The sequence below is a fragment of the Taudactylus pleione genome, unplaced genomic scaffold (assembly GCF_031769625.1).
Source record: "Taudactylus pleione unplaced genomic scaffold, aTauple2 ptg000628l, whole genome shotgun sequence".
NCBI lineage: Eukaryota > Metazoa > Chordata > Amphibia > Anura > Myobatrachidae > Taudactylus > Taudactylus pleione.
Genome location: NW_028285030.1, coordinates 678,019 through 698,708, shown reverse-complemented (window position 1 = coordinate 698,708; position 20,690 = coordinate 678,019). Strand labels below are relative to the sequence as shown.

Sequence of the window (20,690 nt, the reverse complement as noted above, 5' to 3'; positions counted from 1 at the left end):
GGCAAACTGCAGTCTATACAAAATTCTCACTTTACAGACCGATTGCAGCTTGCTGAATTATCATGCCTACTGTACATCTTCCAGGTTGAAATGTAAACTGAAAATTTAAATTATAAAATCTGGATGGGAAAAAAAGTGAAAAATAAATAAAAGTGATAAATAACAGTGTGCTTGAATAATATACCACAGATTTTAGCTGTATGATGGGTTCACATATTGCAAAATTTGTACACATTGGAGTTCACTCCCTAACTGGGAACTTTTCTGATCCGGATATCTATATTGTTTTAATGACCATTTATCCAGGGACTGTGTATGTATATTTATCTTGAGACTTGCATTAATACTATTTATTCTGTCCATTATATGAATCTTTGGATATTGTATATATTTAAAATACAAGTTTTACCTTATTTTAATTGTCTCTCAGGTGCTAATATTTTCATATTTGTAATCAGATTTAATATTGTGCAGTTCTGACCAGTAGAGTGCTGCCCCCCACATTCCGTTGGTCTTAACACAAACAAAATGTCTTTGCATAGAATTACATGTGTTGTCTGCACATACACGTGTCCTCACTCGTCTTTGCTGCAGTTGCGCTACACAGCGTCTGGTCCCGGGAGACACTGCTAGGGCCGGGCGTCCTTTTCTGCTGAAAATGCATCTACGTCACATTGTGATTAGATTAGGAAGCATCAGGAGACTGTGCTGATTCATTTAATATGAGACACTTGTAAATGTGTGCGACTGAGTCTCTCAATCAGAATGCAAATGCTATGATGCAGCCATAGATTTTTTTTTCCACACAAAGTTCCGTTTTCAGTCTCAGAGGCACACAGACATCAAAAAGTGTCACATATCAAATTAATCAGCAGCGTCTCCTGGTGCGTCCTAGTAGCATCGAATTGTGACTAAGACACATTTTCGCCCCCCCCCCCCCCCCCCAAAAAAAAGTAGCACAGGACCTGGCGGCTCACTCACACCAGGCATATCACGCTGCATGGTGTATTGAGGCTAGAGGAGCAAGGACACATTTGTACAAAGACTATTGCCTTTATTGCACCTGAACTGAGGAACCAAACTGCCCTGTACTTTGGCACTGCCCCAGTGCAGTAATATACTAGAGCACTCAGTTGCCAGGTCACTCCCACCAATTGTTTATTTATTTTGCTGTTATACATTGAATATACATTGAAAAATTCATTTGTATTACATCTTGTTGAATCCATGGTGCAATGTACATATGTTACAGCATTTTCTTTACTATAGTACTGGCATATATTACAGTATGTACACATGCACATAATGTGCAGAATTCTCATACGATAGAGGCTAAGGAGGATATATATAAAAGCTGACAGTTATAGAAAGGTCTTATTAGGCTAAATTAGGCTCATGGTCCACAATTTAAACCAACCTCTTGCAACCTAGTTCAGAAAAAAATTGTTTTGGGAAAAAGACACACAAACACTTATACCCCTTTCAGACATATCGAGAATCCCGGGAATTGTCATTTGCTCCCATATATTACCAGATTTTCTTTCGAACCAGCCAAATTGGACAGGTAAAAGAATAGTGTTTAACTATTTCTCTAGCATGGTTGTTGAACTGTACTTCTCAACAGCTGTGAAGCCAACAATATATTTAGTGTACAGGTTGCCCAAGTCAATTTAAGTAAATAAAACCTACAGCTTGCAATGAAACACATTAGACAACCATAAAATACACAGCCACAAGAAGTTTGAAATATACATAAGTAGTGGATGGTTCAGAATCCAGTGCCAGCAGTGGACGTCACTCCAAAAACAGGACAATACATCTTAACTCGAACTAAAGACATAAACCAATAATGTCTATTAAACACATTAAAATACTTTTAATATATTGATAAAATTTTTCTCTTATAAGTGCTTAACAAAGATGGTCCCTGCTTTTAGCAGCATAATAACTATTAAACGATTGCACAGAAGTAGATTTTTGTGCCCGTGAAGGGAAACATAGTGTACGATAATTTTCTCCAAAGTGCTGTTAGCGCATGTTCATACAGAAAATACTGTACAAAACTACTTTGTTCATTAAAATATTCCAAACAGCAACAGTAGGCCTAGATTACAACGGTACATAAAGGACGGTGGCACACATAGATATTGCTGTAGTACACAATGTATGCATTTTGCAGTACACTGGTACATAGAGATGGAGCAGAGTTTATTGTAGTAAACAGTACACTATCACTAAGGATTACGTGGAGAAACAATACCATGATGTGATACATCTCCCCCTAAGAAAACTATAAAAAGTAAGGCATATAACATGTAATTGAAAAAAAAAAGTGTGCAGTTCACTTCAATAAGCTTTACTCTATCTATAATTATGCCAGAGATACAAACATTGTAGTGGAATCTAAGGAGAATAACATATGGACTAAATGAGAGCCGATACATTGGTCAATACTGAAATGGCGGGAAAATCCATTTGGGGTGACTAACCTAGGCCTTTTTTTCTGTACAAATCGACACAAAACTTGATTGTCCATTAGCTTTGTAAAACAAATAAACATTTAACAAAACATTACATAAAAAATGTTGGAGTGGGTGGGTGGGGGCGGGTGTTACATGGTGTATTTTGTTAAATAAGACAAGGTACCCAATGTGTAGTATGCATAACTTATGGACGGTTCAATATTGCTAAAGGGTTAGTACAACGTCAGGATCACTGAGCTGATGCTTGATCTGGTCATGAAACTTTTCTCTGTATTGGTTGAAATGCATAATACTCTCAGGTTCTTCTTTAAACCAAAACTTGTCAAATTCATACAGAAGATAGCCTGCAACAAAATTAGGCAGGAAGATTAGGCTTAATCTCTTAAAAAGTCAATTTGTAGCAGTCACACTTGTTCTTCTGCACTGTATGCTTCGTTCCATGAAATACTTACAAAAAAACTGATGGAAACACTTAATTTCGGGTAACCTGGGAGCCATGTTATAGAAATGAGACTTCAGAGCACCGCTTTTGAGTAAACTGTAAGCCATTTCTGTCATATTGATCCCAACTATAGCGTATGAATACCTGGAAAGAGATGAAATCGATGAGACACCACAGCTGAGAGACACAGGTACAGGTCCCTTCATTTATGACAGTTTAGGTGACACATTGGAAGCAAATGTTACTACAGTAAACTGCGCTGGCACCTTTATTAAAATGGTCATCTGATTGTCCAATTTGGCTTTAACATAAAATGTCCCCAAGACGGTCATATGCAAGCGCAGAATAATGAAATGCACCCAAACATATAACAAAGGTTTGTTATTTTGTTTCACTAATCTATGTGTTTCTAATAGCACAAAGCATTAGAGACAAACAACTCTCTGACCCACATATATATGTTTATTTAGGGCAATTTAGTCATAGGTCCATACATCCAATTGTTTTGATTTAGGGCAATTTAGTCATAGGTCCATACATCCAACTGTTTTTACTTTTTTCTATACCTGTTTGTTCGTGGTGAGTTTATCGATCAATAAAAAGTAAAATTTTAACTTGTATTTTATAATGGGTCCCACAGTGAAGTACTTTTCTGCCCGTTTACCTGTTGCTATAGTGTTTACTCCAGGGAGCACCTATTATTATTGTTATTAATGGTTGTAAAATTCGTACTTTGGGATCACATATATTAAGAAACATCCATTCCTGTACCCAATCTAGCTGCACACACAGAGAGAAAGGAGGAAAGATGGTCCAGTTTACCTTCTCTTTCTGTGTGTGCAGCCAGATTTGGCCATCTTGTACGTGAGTGGAGAAGCTGAAATACTGCATATAAGGCCAATATATTCTATGCATCCTTTCATTCAATTTGTTACTATGCTTTTTAAGTGCTTTTTTCATAAGCAGAAGCGCTGGGAAATTCGGAGAAGAAAGACCAGGTAAAAACATAAGGAAGGGTCTATTACTTTAAAGAGAAATGTACTAAATAACTTTCAGGAGAAAAGAGGCAAAGGTCATTTATAAACTGCTAAATATACGGGTACAAAACACGACCACTTTCAAAGCCTGTGAATGGTCCCCTTCAAATTGTAACCTAAAATGCCCGAGGTATAAAGAGTGGAAATGTGCACTCCAGCCTCCTGCCATTTAAACTTTAGTTTTTTTGGTATGTGCAGATGAAATACTGTTTAGTTTAAGTCTGAATCCGCAGAAAAGTATCGCGGGTGACGTCATTTTGCCAGGCGGAAACTTTTTCGCCATATTCAATTGCAAAGACTTTTCGCGTACACGGAAAGTCAATGCAATGTAATAGGCGGACAAGTTTGGCCTATGAATAGCAGGCGGAAAAAAGTGCAGAATTGCGGTTTTGGGGTGCAAAGGTGGGAAAACCAAACTGCACCCTTGGGACAGGTCACCAAAGGTTAACTGCATTAAAAAAAATTCCTTAAAAAAATTGAGGAACAGCCCAAAAATGACAATGAAAAAGGGGGCGAAAAAAAAAAACAAAGTAGGGGTGCAAACTTAACTACAAAATAAGCTTTTGGGGGGTCTGTAAGTATGGGGGAGGTGTTTTTTTGTTTGCAGGTGCTTGCTGAAGGTGCGTTTTTCACTTTTTTTAAACTTCACTTTTGCGATTTTTAACCGTGCTTGCACCCAATTTCATATACCCAAATTTGCTGGGACTAGTTATTTTCACCCAAAAAAACCCAAAAAACTGCTAAACGCTATTCTTCACAACTTTTCAAAGACACTAATTAGCAGTTATTTACAGCATTTAAGTACCCCAAATAGCTTCAGTAGGGCTATTCGGGGGCAACTACATTGATCCCCAATGTTAGTGCATCTTTGGTCAGGCTGATTTCCCCAAATCTGACAGCACTTTGCCTGTTTGCGTTTCGCCGGGTCCCGTTTTCGCGAATTGGAATTGGATAGGGTGAAAAGTGAATTTGCCAAAAACATGCGATGTAGGTGAAAAATACATTCCGCTGACGACGGCGAAATTATCACGGCTAATTGAATACGGGCCAAGTCTTAAATTAAGCATTAATCAGGATAAATCAGGTCACTTTATCACGCATTACTTTTGTGCATTTAATTACACTGGTCAAAAAGGGCCTACAAATGCTCACTACTGTATAAACAGCAACTGGAAGCTGCAAAAGACCGCCACTGACAGCAAAGGCCTGGACTCCACCACCTCACAGTTCTTAAAAGAAAGTTGTTTTACAAAAATAAAAAGTTGCAGAACTTCGGCACTTAATGACTAGTATTCATAAGGCATGGGTCCTTAGTGAACTGGTATTCGTGAGAATTAAGCCCATATCATGGCTTCCTCCACTGTTTTTAGGTAACAGATGCACTATTAGGAACATTTTCCTGTAATGAGTGTATAGTAATTGCTTTTTAACAGTCTTACCCGATTTTTGGATGATTGGAATGAGACAGAATAAAGCAAGATTCTTCTGTATAATGCCTACTAAAATACCTAGAAGAAAGAAAACATTAGTGCACCAGTAACGTTGACAAAGGCTATTAGTTATTGGCCTTCTATTATAATAGAAAAGAGCTATTGTTACTGTGAACTAGAGGTAAGTACATACACGATTATGGATGTACATGTTATTGATACACAGAAGCTGCATCTTCATTTCCATAGGAGCTGTGATTTCCTACAGCCTGGATAGCTCCTGCATTACCTACCTGTTGCTCAGTGCTGACTGGAGCCTGCTCTGAATTACCTTGTATATTTAGCTAAACCTTTTATATATTTTAGTCAACTTACGTGTTGTAATAGTTTGCATGTACTTTATGCACTGCGCAGCAATGATGTGTAGTTTAACATGTGTGTTTGCATAGATCATTTGTTTCTAAATTAAATTTGGTTTGAGATGCATGCCAGTCTACAGGCTGTGTTTGAGAAATGACAGTTAGGAGCGTTAGTTGGTACTTTATCACACCTCACTGCTTAGTGCATCTCCTCCATGGCATATATTAAGGTTGGGAACCTTTATCATAGTAGGCAGAACTGGAGAACAGATCCACTCCCTTATTCACAGTATTAAATGTGTTTCTGTGATTCCTGGAGTAACAATGCTGTGAAGTTAACAGATTTGGATTACTGCGTTTATTTAGCTAAATTTTGTATATATATTAGTCAACTTACATGCTGTAATAGTTTGCATGTCCTTATACACTGTGCAGCAACGATGTGTAGCTTAACGTGTGTTTTCACAGATCATTTATTTTGAGATGCATGCGAGTTACATTGGTTGGCACCCCAACAGCCAGAATCCCGAAGCCTGAAGATAGGTAGCCTAACCTTAACCGTCCTTTCCCCCAGCCTAACCATAACCCTCCCCCCCCCCGCAGCCTGACCCTAACCTCCCCCTAACCCTAATGCTTACTGTTGGGATGACGGTGGTCAGGATTCCGGCGCCTGTATTCTGAACACTGGCATCCCAACCACCGGGATGTTGACTACATCCTCATAGGAGATTACTGTGATATATATTATGTCAATATTATTAAACATACTGATGAGCAATAGCAGCTTGTGTATTATTTTAGACATAATGGAGATTACTATCTGTGTAGTGGTACTTAGTGCTAAAGCATAAACACTGGTGTATTTACTGGCTAGTTATTAGTATAGCATAGAAACTAGAGTAATACATCACAAAATGCAGGACAGTGTGCGTATATACATAGTACGGTACGGAGTTTAACATGTATATGTATCTTGCCAAACAATATATTCATAAAGGGAAGATGGATGCTAAGAAACACACACACTAAGGTAGGTATTTACGAATAAAATAGATCTCAAATAAAGATATATAGTACTACATTTGATGATGATGATGATGATGATGATATATTAAACCATGTATTAAACATTATTTATTACATGGCCTATTAATGAGCTATTAATTATAAATAGCTATTATATTGTCATTTGTATATTTGTTTCAATCAGTGCCGTAACAGAGAGAAAATGAGAGTTATGGTAAAACTTACCTTTGTTAACTCTCTTTCTTCGAAGTCCACAGAGAGACCTTGGGGTATAGGTGGTGGTTGAGGACTGGGCACCACACAATTAAAGCTTTCAGCTCCCGGGATGCACTGGTCCAACCCCCTATACCCCACCCCCGAGCCAGAGGCACCTCAGTTCGTGACAAACCAAAGGCCGGAGCAGGAGAGGAGAGAAAGAAGACTGATACACACAAGAATCACACTCTCACGTATAAAGGAGTCTGGAAACCGGTGAACATAGCCTATTTGAAGCCAGGTACGTCGGGGGTTGGTGCCCTGTGTACCCTATGGACTTCGAAGAAAGAGTTAACAAAGGTAAGTTTTACCATAACTCATTTCTTCATCAGGGTCCATCGGGGTCCACAGGGAGACCTTGGGGATGTAGTCCAAAGGGTAAAGCCTGATATTGGAAGTGTTGCTGTAGTATAACAAACCAACGATATTGCTGAGAGGATGTTATAGGTACATGTAGGTAAGCAACCTGAATATCCAGAGATACCATAAAGTCCCCAGGCTCCATAGCTAGGATGATAGAGCGTATGGTTTACATCCTGAACCTGGGTACCCTGAGGAATTTGTTCAGGGATTTGATGTTGAGGATAGGCCGATGAGACCCATTCAGCTTCTGAGCCAGAAATAGAGTAAAATAATAACCGGTCCCATGCTGAGATAGCAGGACTGGCACAATTACCCCTGCTTGCATCAAGGACTGTATGGCTTTCTGGATTTGTAGGGCCTTGCTTGGGTCTGAAGGAGGGCCCGTGTAGAAAAACTGGTGGGGTGGCAGTCGAAGAAATGATAGGGCGTACCTGTGAAAGACCACTTCTCTTACCCAAGCATCCGTGGTGGTTTGACACCAGCACTGGGCAAACTGAAGAAGTCGGCCTCCCACTCTGGGGTCCCCCAGAGGGAGGCCCGTCTCATCAGGCCATGGGCTTGTCCTAGGAATTTGAAGCAGGGCATCTTGTGGTCCAAGCGTGGTAGGTCCTGGACTTGGCGGCCTAGTGGAAGCCGGCAGCCTAGGAACGGACTGACCTTTAGGCTTTCTTTGAGGACGAAAGGACCTAAAGATGTAGTCCGAGGCTTTGTAGTAGTAGTCACTGAAGACAGAAATGCAGTTCTTGATGCCGCCAATGTGGTTATAATTTTGTCAAGGTCTGGGCCAAACAAGATGTCCCCGTTGTAGGGTAACACTTTTAGGCCTGTCTTGGAATCCGCATCTACCTTCCATGAGCGTAGACACAGGGTACGGCGGGCAGCCACCAACGTGGCAGAGACTCTGGAGGTTAGGAGACTGGCATCCAATGTTGCTTCTCCAATATAGGACGCTGCATCTCGTATGTGAGCAACGAAAGACATCTGATCCCTAGAAGCATCTGAGGGAAAAGAGTCTTCAAGGGTGTCACCCTAGCTCTCTTTAGCTTTAGCCACCCATGGTCGGACGGGCAATAGTCCCTGAAAGAGAGTATATCGATAGAAGGCAAAATTCAACCTTACTATGCGTAGGGTCCTTCAAAGAGGATACTGTAGGGATAGGCAACATGTAAATTCACCGCAGGGGTAGTCTCCAATTTTGAACAATGAGCCGCAGGAAATGGATAACAGGAGGTCAGACGTTTTTTGGGCTGAAACCTATCACCAGGCGTCTGCCAGGCTGCAGCCATGTATTCAGCTAGATGATCCGATAGAGGGAATTCTGCTAAAGGCACTTTCTGTCGTTTAAACAGTGGGTGCTTTGATTTAGGGGCCAGGTCGTCATCTTCTATGAGTAAGATGGATCTAACAGCTCGCATCAAGGCAGGAATATTAATTTTAGACTGACTCTTCCTCCACCGGAGGGGAGTTAGTGCTAGAGAGATCAGCATAATCACTTCAGACTCTGAGAGTTGAGTGGACTGTGAGGATAACACAGGACGCTAAGAAGTTTAACTGGATAGGGGCTTCTCACCTTGCAACATAGTTTGAAAGGCTGTAGAGGTATCCACCAGACTCCGTACTGTGCTAGAGAGTATGTCTACCCAAGGAGGGGGCACAGGAGGTACCTGTATAGCCTGAACCCCAGGGAGGGAATTACGGCGTGTTGTGGTAATCCCATTGGGGGAATTACAGCCGGTACCGCTAGGCGGTCCGCAATAGTAGCCAGCACCTGAGAAAAGGAAGCCCAGGGGGGCTCTTGTGCAGGAGCCTGGTGGAGTATAACACGTAACACACAACCCATCTTGAATCAAATCCTCCTCACTTAAGCCTGCAGCACATAATTTGCATGATAGCAGTATGGGTGCAGATGCCTGCTTGGTACTCTTGCCTTTGCTAGACATAGCTGTAGAGTAGTATAGCACACAATATGGCACTGGGTATTATGCAACCACTGGGTATGTAGAATACAAGTAGGAATGCAATATTCTGATCCTGTCTTATGCTTGGGCAAGCTGCAGAAGCGCACAGCACAAATATGGCACAGTGCAGTAACCAACTGTATGCGACAACCCTCACAAATACATTTGTTGCAGAGATGTGAGGCACAGGAAAAACCCCTGACTACACCTGTATGTTATGGCAAGGTAAGAAAAAAAAAAAGAGACAAATATATACTGACAGAAATACAATATAACTGCAGAATGGCACTGCAATCAACTACACAGATTCTGTGCTCAGTGACTCAACATCTGGTAGTCTATAGCACTACATAACCTGACTCCAGGGAGAGGTATGTAGGGGGATAGGACCCTGCGTTTCCCTGAGAGAACTGTGGCTGAGCCTGGAGAAAATGGCCGCCGAAGACCTCTGAGGGGGCGTGGTCGGAGGAGGAGAGCAGTTCAGGGAAGCGAGACCTCAGAGGAATGGCATCCTGAGCTGTGGTGAGAGGCCGCTTTAATGGGGAAAGCTGACCTTCCCATGCTGATTTTCAACCACTGGGATGCTGGATTCCCGCTCCAGATGTACCCTGGTGGTCTAGTGGATCACTGTGGACAAAGCCTGTGTTCACTCTCAGCGCCTCCGGTCTGTCCCCTGAGATCGGAGGCAAGACTGCAAATCCACGGGTCACCGCGAGTGATGACCCGCCTTACCTGTGCCCTTGTGTCCAGGCTGCAGTCTGGAGTACCTGGCATTGCGGTGCCCGGAGGGGTTGCGGATTGGCAGCGCAGAGGTCCTGTGGACAGTCTGCTGCTGGTCGCTCAGCAATAAACGTACTATAAATAAATAAAGTCATAAAATTAAAGCTATTTGGGCTGCCTAAGCAGTCCACTGCATAATGGTGACCTGACTCCAGCCGGGCACGGATGAAACTGAGGTGGCTCGGGGGCGGGGTATAGGGGGTTGGACCAGTGCATCTTGAGAGCTGAAAGCTTTAACTGTGTGGTGCCCGGTCCTCAACCACCACCTACACCCCAAGGTCTCCCTATGGAGCCCTATGGACCCTGAAGAAGAAAAAGTGCACCCTCTTTACAGTGACTATTTTAAGGCAACATTAGCGTTATTATAAACTTACAGTAAATTTGCCAGTCCAAGAATGCCCATGCCACGGAAATCTGTTTTGGGATCATCACCTTGAAAGCCGATATCCCCCCACTGCTTAGTGATTCTAGACTTCAACTTCTGATGTGGCATAAGCAAGTCCCAAAGCTGAAAATAAGGAAATATTTCTATCAGAACTCTTGGTGCAGTCCATCCTGGGTATTACCATCTGGTGATTTGGATAGCAAACTCGCTGTCAAATTGCCATGATTTGCCCCTACTAACAAGTTACCACAAAAGTCATCCTCCATTACAATCCCCCCATCCAGTGAAGTGCAGTCAGGTGAGGCAGAGCCTTTCCTGTCATACACTTTTTACTCCAGAGTTTTGACTATAAAAATGATAATAAAAAAAAGGAAATATTATAAATATTCTTCTTTGTATTATTCTAATCATTTTTCTAGTCAAAACTCTGTAGTAAAAAGTGTATGGCAGGTGAGGCACTGCCTCCCATGTCTACCTTTTCCACACATCAGTGATCAAAACACACCAAATTACAGCACTATATACTGCTGCACCTTTGTATAATGCCAACATGAACCCTCGGGTTTATATATGTAAATCTGGCTCGGATACTAACCAGTGCCTCCCCAGCTATTTACCTCACCGCACGTCACAGCCCCCCATCATCTTAAGTGCGTATCTGCACCTGCCCTGTACCAGGTGCAGTACATGCGCCACCTAGCAGGTGTGTCGGCATATTTCTGCAGGTCTGCATCACATCAGCATGCCTTTCCTGTACTCAGCCTATGTTAGATCAACCCTTCCCTCCTCCATTCCACCTCTCCTGGCACAGAGGAGCCTAAGAGACAGAAACGTACAAGTCTGTATATGTGCATATGTGTGCGCCCACTTTCATGGTATGTGCACAGCAAATTCACACACGATATGCTAATCATACTGGTGTACGCACCACTCTACAACAACAGCTATATCATTTATGATGTTCCAGTACACTTCACTTATTTAAAAAATACTATCACAGGGGTTAAAGAACGAATCGGGCACATTACCTACAGCATAAACAAAATCCTTTAACGGCACTTGAAAAATTGACAAACACAATGATGTAGAGGAGAGATGTACAGTATTACTGGCATAAATCTCTGCCCAAATATCTCTGAAAACAGCAATGGATTCCACCATAATAAGCTTCTACTCTATGCTGAAAATTAGGAGACTAGTGTTTGCACACAGAGTAAACAGCTTTTCATTTAATACTGCGAGTTTTCTAGAAGACACATTACATGAATATGGGACCAATGCAAATACCCTTGTGACTAAAAGTCTGTAATAGTTTGGTAAAAATTGCTTATAGCGATTCAAGCACATAGACCTAGGAGTTGTCATTCACCTCTAGTAGCTGCTGCTCATGCTGGGGATTGTCAGAGTCATACGGCTGTTTTCTTACATCCTCCACCTCTAAATACAGTCTTTTATATCCGGAGATCTGTAATAAGCATGTCCTCAGGTTTATCTGAAAACTGAAAGACAGTTCAGTACATTTCATTAACAAAAAACTCCTTTTTCTTTAACCCATATTACAGAGAATACACATTATTTGTAGTGTCCAAAAACTACTGGTCAGAGAAGTACAATAAGTACAATGGCTACATCATGACTGTGGGGCCAATTGCTAGTTAGGGCTGCCAAAAAGCAGGTGATCACTTAATTACTTTACATCAGGGTTTCCAAAAGTCAGTCCTAAAGGCACCCTAACTGTCCAGGTTTTAAGGATATCCATGCTTGTTCACAGATGTAAAATCAAACTGACTGAGGTACAAATTAAGGGCCTGATTCAGAGCTGCTCGTAAGCGGCCGCTCGTTCACTCCGAGCGATGTTTGCCCAACTGCGCATGCGTACGGATCGTTATACGCATGCGCGAACCAGTCAGTGCGCCCGAAATTCATGTGCTCACAAAATAGCGAATGCCTGATAATTTGAGTGACAGGAGGAGGCGTATGAGGGTGGTAACAGGGGAAGGTGCTTGAAAACGGGGAGTGGAGATCCGATCACAGGCGTGCTTAAAGGTCAAAACGGGCGTTTTATGGGTGTGCATAAGTAAAACAGCAGCGTCATTGACCACGTCACTGGGTTATTTTATAGCCAGAACTGCTCGCAAAATTGTGGTAGCAAAAACCAACCACAAGAATAGCGAGCAGCTCATACCCTGTTCGATGTACTCGATTAATCTAATAAATAGCGGACATGACGTAGGATGCGAGGGGCCAGGGGGCGTAGTTTCCCAAAAAACGACCGCAAGTTTTGTTCGCTCGTTCAGACCTAGAGGCGTGAACAGACCGCAAAGAGCGAACGGTTCATTTGAATAGCCACCCCTATTTTCTGGACGAGCGAGCGCTAATTGCGTCCGGCTCTGAATCAGGCCCTAAGTCACCTGTTCTTAAATATGGATATGCTTAAAACGTGGACTGTTAGGATGCCTTGAGGACCGAGTTTGGGAATCACTGCTTTACATATTGTACTCGCACCACCAATAGTAGAGCAACAACTTTGTGAACCTGAGAGCTTGTGCATAAAGTCACTCTCAATCTACCTTCCTGAACTGAATGAGTGGTAAGGTTCATCTATAGACATCATGGGAGCGATTCAATTGTTTCCGCCAGCGGCTGGTAGAGCCAGATGCCCAACGGAGCAATTTAATTGGTGCTCCGTTATGGTGTGAACAGCTGTCGGCGTTTCTGCTCGCCCCCTCCTGAGGATGCGAGCAGAAATGTTCAATAAATCCTGGTTTTGGGCACCCTAACCTTGACTTTAGACAGGGTTAGCTGTTTTACGCAACTAATTAGTCGCGAAGAGCACAATAATGGGTGCCCAAAACAATTGAATTACAACATTGGGCACCCCCCATTAATTACCTCAATGTAAAAAACAATTGAATCGCCCCCATGAATTACATATATTGCGGTTACAACAACTTAAACTTCTTGTCCTCTACGGCAGTCTAGGTCAGCAATATGCGAGACAGTCTCATGCTGGAATGTATAATGTGACTAAACATAAGCATGTAAACACTTTGAGCATCTGACAGATTTAGTGTTTGGATTACCATGTAAACTGGACTGCTCAGATCATCAGGAAGCACTTAAAGATTGGTGTTTGAACAAAGGATTATCCAACCATAGTTTTATACCAGAAGAAATTACTAAAGGAAGTGACTTTAAAAACAAAATGTGTCAGCTGCAACCATTAAATGATTAAGCATTAATTTCATGGACTATGGACCTCATTCAGAGCCGGTCGCACAGAGCGTGCGGTCGGTCTGAATGAGGGGAGGACGTCTTGAATTTTCAAGACGTGCTCCTTTGTGGTGGTAAGGCTGTGGGTTAACACCCACAGCCTTACGACCGCCTAAGGTGATGGTCGCGATGGTCAAGACCATCGCGACCATCGGGGCTTACGACGAGACCCTAGGGTAGGGTCTCCCTTGTCATAAGCCCCGGAGAGCTTTCGGCTCTGTCTGAGCCGGAAGCTCTCCACTGACGTTCCCAGTGGGGCCGCCCCCAAACGGTAGGCGTTCCCATGGGAACGCCCCCGTTTGGGCTGCCACCCCCCCGGCCCGCCTTCCAAACGACATCAACATCGACAGCTCGCCCCCTTTGGATCGAGACCCGCTACGACTGGCGCTGTCGGTCGTAGCGGGTCTCACGCATGCGCACAATGGCGCCGTCGTGCGCATGCTCTGTGGGGGGCCATCGACCCGGTCCGAGCGCATCGGCGCTAACGACTGGGTCTGAATGACCCCCTATATGTGTAAAACAAGATTAAGAAAGAAATGTCATGTTGTGGTTTAAAAGACACACTCAAACTATCAGAAAGATCAACATATATCATTAGGAATATAATTTATTTGTGGTTGAGTATACATATGAGGTATAGTGCGAACCGCACAGCCAAAAACTGTTTTTACCTTGCCACCACATAATGTACACAGTATATAGGAGATATTTAAGCTATATACAAACCTTTTATATTTCTCCACATTTATTTTCTTTTGCCGTATGATATCAGATACATGTTTGTCAATTTCATCTTCAAAAATATTTATTGCAGATCGCAGTACCTGTTAGAATTCACACATTAATTTCTTATATTGGTACAGCATGGATTAAGCACTTATTATTGTACATAGTGATTCAGTCTGTGCAGTGCAAATGTTTTAGTTCAGTCATACACCTTATATGTAGAACACAAATGGTTAGGTGTGTGTGTGTATATATATATATATATATATATATATATATATATATATATATATATATATATACACACACACACACAGGCTTACCATACTATCCCTTTAAACCGGGACACTCATGAATTACACAGGTTCTGTGGCTGATTAAAACCAGGTGAAATCCAGGCTTGTAGACAGCCAGCCACAGAACCTGTGTAATTCTTAAGTGTCCCGGTTTAAAGGGATAGTATGGCAAGCCTATACATACATACATACATACATACATGCTAGCGATCCATCACGGCTACACAAGGGAGCAATTTCATCTCACCACAGCTCCCTGCACCTCATAACATCCTACTCTATGTCACCACATTCCCCTGCCTCTCACCACAGCATCCTATATTTCACCACAGGCCCCTGCTTCTAACTCCTGCCACTGGTTCTTACCACAGCCCCCGCATCTCACCAGTGTCGTCACAAGCCCCCCTACAACTGCCCTGCAGCTGGCTGGGGCCTGACTACTGCGATGTGCTGGGAAGGGCAGGATCATGGATGAGAGATTTGTATTGCAGCTACCGTAAGCATTATCAGCAGCAGCATGTCCAGATGGAAAAATAATAATAATAATAATAATAATAATAATAATAATAATAATAATGAGACCATCACGGAGACAACTATTAAAGAGGAGGGTTTTTTTTCTTTTTTTAAATTGTATTTCAAGTAATTTATGCTTTCAATGACACTGTAATACGTTACCACAGTGGTGGTGAAGAGGAATATAAATGCTTATCTACCTGAAAATGTAAAAAAAAAAAACAATTCACAGTCTATAATAATATAATCTAACACACATTATATCAGTATTTATCATACTGGTGTAAAATAATTGTTTCAAAAACATGATTTAATTCAGAATGCGGCATTAATGATTAAAATAACACATGAAATGTATGTGTCCCAGTGGAAGTTATTTAAACATAAATGCTTTATTTTAGGATGACAGTGTTTATCCAAACAAGTAAGCCAGATGGATATGGCCCTTACCTTACTTTTTGAGTGTTTCAAGGAGTATTCTATAATAAAAAAAACAAAAAACAAATGTTGGTTGCATTCCCACTTTATAGTAGTAGTGCATTTGTGAAAAGTATTTTCTGGGAACTGTATTTTGAAAGAAATTACACTTAAAATGTCTAAAGTGTAGCACAGCCTTAGCCTTAACTTACTGCTGCACTCTGCTAAACAGTTTGACACATTATACCTATTTTATGCGTCCTGCGGGCACCATCCTTGGATCCATTGCAAATTCTCTGCAACTCACACTTGCCATCTATTTGTCTAAGAAACCACTTCAACCAAAATCTAAAGTAGTTGCTGTAGAGATACTGCCAGACGTAACTACAATAGAAAATGAAAATACAATCCTTATAAGAGCTTGCAGACATACATTTAGAGACCAATTTATTATTAATTGCGATTGGCCCACGAAATGTAAGGATCTGACAAGCAGCAAGTTGTCAGGCATTAATGACATTATTAATTAATCCACAACAGTGCTAACTGTTACAATTCTGAAATTCAACAGTTACCAACTGTAACAAAGATAAACAAGTCCTGGATATTGTAACAAAGAAGACACAACTGTTAATGAACAAAATTCACAAATAACAAAACTATCCCCTAATGAAACCATTATTACACTATGCAGCCATGGATATGTCATACGTTGCTGCTGAAGGATTATCACTGTGACACTGCTTTTGGGACTGCTAACATCCACCCATAGGAACATTTCGTATCCAGTTCGTCTCTGGGGAATTTAAAACCACGCATATGAGTATCTGGAACCAAGACATATTGGAGCTTCAGCCTCACAGGTCTGCCAGGAAAACATTCAATGGTTGCCCACAGGACATGTACTATCGTATGTATATCGCCAACCTCTCACCTTATCGTGGAGCACATGTTATAACCAACAACGTGTAACTTTCGCTACGGCAAAAATATAATGGATAGAAATACACACACGAGAGCTGTCAGGCACGTCACACTGAAAAGCAGCAAACTCAGCACTACCATTCCACGGAGCCAGCTGCTGGAGCCATATTGTCGGAGCCTGCACCAGTGCATCCAAGAGTATACATGTCTCCGGTAAAATGGCCACTACATTAAACTCCCTAATAGCTCATTGGAGACAGCAGCCTTCTGGTAAGAGCGTGCTCTGGAGCTGTATGACGTCTGTTATCAGCGACTCCAAGATGGACAAGTTTCTCCTTTTGGTGGCATGGAACCGCACTTCCGCCCACACTCACGTCACTTCCAAGTACTTTTACTGGATGGTATCTATACACTGCCGCTAATAATCGTGGTAGTAATTCCTCTACTGCGAGAATGCCTCCAGAATATGCCTAGATGCCTAGATGTAAAGAGGTTAATGTCTTCTGAAGATTGGCGTTAGCAAATGGGGGCAAATTCTGAAAAATATTCTTTTAGGAGTTTGATACATAAGGGTCAGACATAGGGCCTGAATCAGCGCTGCTCGCGATTGCAACCGGATACGCAGATCAGCCGATTGTTGCGTACTGCGCATGTGTATGCACCTCATTGCATGTGTGCCATGGTCGCACTGCGATTACGGACACAGACAGTAATCCATCGCAGAGTGAGTGACAGGCAGTGAGTGGGGGTGGTTGCAGAAACGCATTGATGCCTGTCTGTTTGAATGCCATTGCATGGGTGTGCTTAAATTAGCCACTGCGTTTTCCTACGCAGCTTGAGTACTCAATGCGTGTGACAAGATTTGCAATTTCTGAGACAGGTCCTACTGTAATTCTGCGTGACAGGCCGATATTACCGATGTATATGAAAGACTGCGAGGTATTACGCATGTGAGAAAGCAGTAGTGGGCGTCTATGCTGGCTGAGCTGTTTCTGATGTTACAGATGTATACACAGAACTGTGAGGTATTACGGATGTCAAGAAGCAGCAGTGGGTGTCTATGCTGGCTGAGCTGTGGCCGATATTACCGCTGCATACGAAGGACTGCGAGGTATTACGGATGTCAGAAAGCAGTAGTGGGCGTCTCTATGCTGGCTGAGCGGTGCGGACATTAGCATATTTTCGCAGCTGCATTGCTTACGATTACACAGTTGCAATCCGTGCTGAATCATGCCCATAGTCCCCATTGAAAATAATGGGGTCTGCGGTCTGCAGCACTTTTTAGTAAACTGCAGGATAGTTTTGTGAAATTTCCTGCATTAGACGATCTGTATAATAAGCTACAAAGTGTGTGTCTGTTTGTCCTTTATGCACAGCCAGAGTTTTGGACCTAGGGCCTGATTCAGAGCTGAACGCTCTGACCAGAGCGCTCGCTCTGAATCAGGGCCCTCCTACCTTTTTTTGGAGCGACCTCATGGACGCTCGCATAGCTGTGGGTTGCCACCCACAGTTATAGCGAGCGTCCATGATGATGGTCGCGATGGTCTTGACCATCGGGCTTGCGACGGAGACCCTGTGGTAGGGTCTAGCTGCCGCAAGCCCTGGAGTGATTTTGGCTCTATCAGAGCCAAAGTCACTCCCACTGACATCACTAGTGATGTCAGTGGGGCCGGCTTCAGACGGTAGGCGTTCCCATGGGAACGCCTCCGTCTGGCAGGCACGTCCACCAAAGGGGGCGTGCTGTCAATCAACATTGACAGCACGCCCCCTTTGGTGCGAGACCCGGAGCAATGGAGAGCCCGTCGCTCTCCAGGTCTCGCGCATGCGCAGTGGGGGACATCGACCCGCTTGCGAGCGTACTGCCGCTCACGAGCGGGTCTGAATGACCCCCCTAGCTCCACCAAATTTGGCATGATGGTGTAGTTTGACTAGGATTAGGTTTTTGCGTAGGTTTGAACTTTGTCACACAACCCCTAAACATAGGGACACTAAAGCTGGGTAAACACTACACGATATTGATTTGGCCGTTTCCGATGCATCGGAACTACAAATTGTTAATATCGTGCAGTGTGTATGCATTACATTGTGTAGTGCGCGCTCCTGTGAGGAACATGCATTGCTATGCATGGACCCCACAGGCATATAGGGAGGTCGGGCACTGGATTGCCCAGTGCATACTGACCTCCCAATATATCGGCCCATGTGTTGTATCGCAGGGTACACATGTCTTTTAGTGTGTACTCAGCTTTACATTACACAGTTTCCATGGCTGGAATCAGTATGATTTACCGCCGGACCATTGCCCAGCGGTTGGAATCCCGACAGCAGGAGGCTGGCAGAGGAGGAAATCCCGATCGTCGAAGGTAAGTATATACTAACCCTCCTTTAGGGTGCCTAAAGCTAACCCCCCCTTCCCCGCCGCCTAAACCTAAGTCCCCCGGGGGGGTGCCTAACCCTCCCTCCCCGTAGACTAACCTCCCGGGGGGGTGCCTAACCCTAAGTCCCCCCCGGGAGCCCTAACCCTCCCCCCCCCCGCGGCTGTCCGCACCGGCGCCTGGCATCTCTTCGATCGGGATGCCGGGCTCCTGGCATCGGTAAAATGACAGGCGTCTATATTTAGACGCTGGTCATTTATCCCTCGCCGGGATATGACAGTCTGGAAGCTGGCTGTTGGGATTACGTCCACCGGCTTCCCGACTGCATACCCAAGGGCTGGCTGGAAAATTGTCAGTCTGCCAAAAACGTGAAAGCTACAAAAGTATCCTTTCAACCTCACAGGCTGAGCAAGTGTCAAACTTTATGACTCATGCAAGTTCATATTAAATCCAGAGTTAGTCCTTTTTAAAGTGACCATATACAGTGCATCCGGAAAGTATTCACAGCACATCACTTTTTCCACATTTTGTTATGTTACAGCCTTATTCCAAAATTGAATAAATTAATTTTTGTCCTCAAAATTCTACTAACAATACCCCATAATGATAACGTGTAAAAAGTTTTTTTGAGATTTTTGCACATTTAATAAAAACTAAGAAATCACATGTACATAAGTATTCTTTGCTATGAAGCTCAAAATTGAGCTCAGGTGCATCCTTTTTTCACTGATCATCCTTGAGATGTTCCTACAGCTTAATTGGAGTCTGCTTGTGGTAAATTCAGTTGATTGGACATGATTTTGAAAGGCATACACCTGTCTATATAAGGTCCCACACTTGACAGTGCATGTCAGAGCACAAACCAAGCAATAAAGTCCAAGGAATTGTCTGTAGACCTCCGAGACAGGATTGTCTCGAGGCACAAATCTGGAGAAGGGTACAGAAAAATATTTGCTCCTTTGAAGGTCCCAACGAGCACAGTGGCCTCAATCATCCGTAAATGGAAGAAGTTCGGAATCACCAGGACTCTTCCTAGAGTTGGCCAGCCATTTAAACTGAGCGATCGTGGGAGAAGGGCCCTAGTCAGGGATGTGACCAAGAACCCGATGGTCACTCTGTTAGAGCTACAGCATTCCTCTGTGGAGAGAGGAGAACCTTCCAGAAGCACAACCATCTCTGCAGCAATCCACCAATCAGGCCTCTATGGTAGAGTGGCCAGACGGAAGCCACTTTTTAGTAAAAAGCACATGGCAGCCCACCTGGAGTTTGCCAAGATGCACCTGACAAAATTCTCTGGTCTGATGAAACAAAGATTGAACTCTTTGGCATGAATTCCAGGTGTTATGTTTGGAGGAAACAGTGAAGCATGGTGGTGGCAGCATCATGCTGTGGGGATGTCTTTCAGCGGCAGGAACCGGGAGACTAGTCAGTATAGAGGGAAAGATGAATGCAGCAATGTACATAGACACCCTGGATGAAAACCTGCTCCAGAGCGCTCTTGACCTCAGACTGGGCGACCTTTCAGCAGGACAACGAACCTAAGCACACAGCCAAGATATCAAAGGAGTAGCTTCAGGACAACTCTGTGAATGTCCTTGAGTGGCCCAGCCAGAGCCCAGACTTGAATCTGAATGAATATCTCTGG

At 43.2% G+C, this 20,690-nt stretch overlaps 1 protein-coding gene across 3 annotated transcripts; it reads right to left on the bottom strand.

The window, feature by feature from the left end:
* Positions 1-1,133: 1,133 nt before the first annotated feature.
* On the bottom strand, positions 1,134-16,884 carry ELMOD2 (ELMO domain containing 2). Of its 3 annotated transcripts, none has more exons than XM_088454720.1 (9): positions 16,809-16,884; positions 15,994-16,130; positions 15,780-15,808; positions 14,518-14,615; positions 11,888-12,017; positions 10,508-10,641; positions 5,402-5,470; positions 2,936-3,069; positions 1,134-2,827 (listed from the first exon to the last, which is right to left on the bottom strand). In XM_088454720.1, the coding sequence occupies exons 1-9, from the start codon at positions 16,874-16,876 to the stop codon at positions 2,688-2,690; spliced, it is 939 nt and encodes a 312-aa protein (XP_088310846.1). In that variant the 5' UTR covers positions 16,877-16,884; the 3' UTR covers positions 1,134-2,687. The 3 variants fall into 3 exon arrangements, with proteins under 3 accessions (XP_088310846.1, XP_088310847.1, XP_088310845.1); XM_088454721.1 differs by having other exon boundaries at positions 16,681-16,865; XM_088454719.1 differs by having other exon boundaries at positions 16,759-16,858.
* Positions 16,885-20,690: the final 3,806 nt, after the last annotated feature.

What these genes read in the sequence shown, in the direction of transcription:
- ELMOD2 (XM_088454720.1), bottom strand. Translation starts at nt 16,876, where the DNA reads ATGTATACTCTTGGATGCACTGGTGCAGGCTCCGACAATATGGCTCCA. An exon ending in CTTGGACTGGCAAATTTACT is followed by an intron (nt 5,471 to 10,507) that starts GTAAGTTTATAA and finishes TCTTTCTTCTAG; the next exon opens with GTATTTTAGTAGGCATTATA. An exon ending in TCCAATCATCCAAAAATCGG is followed by an intron (nt 3,070 to 5,401) that starts GTAAGACTGTTA and finishes ATCTCTTTCCAG; the next exon opens with GTATTCATACGCTATAGTTG.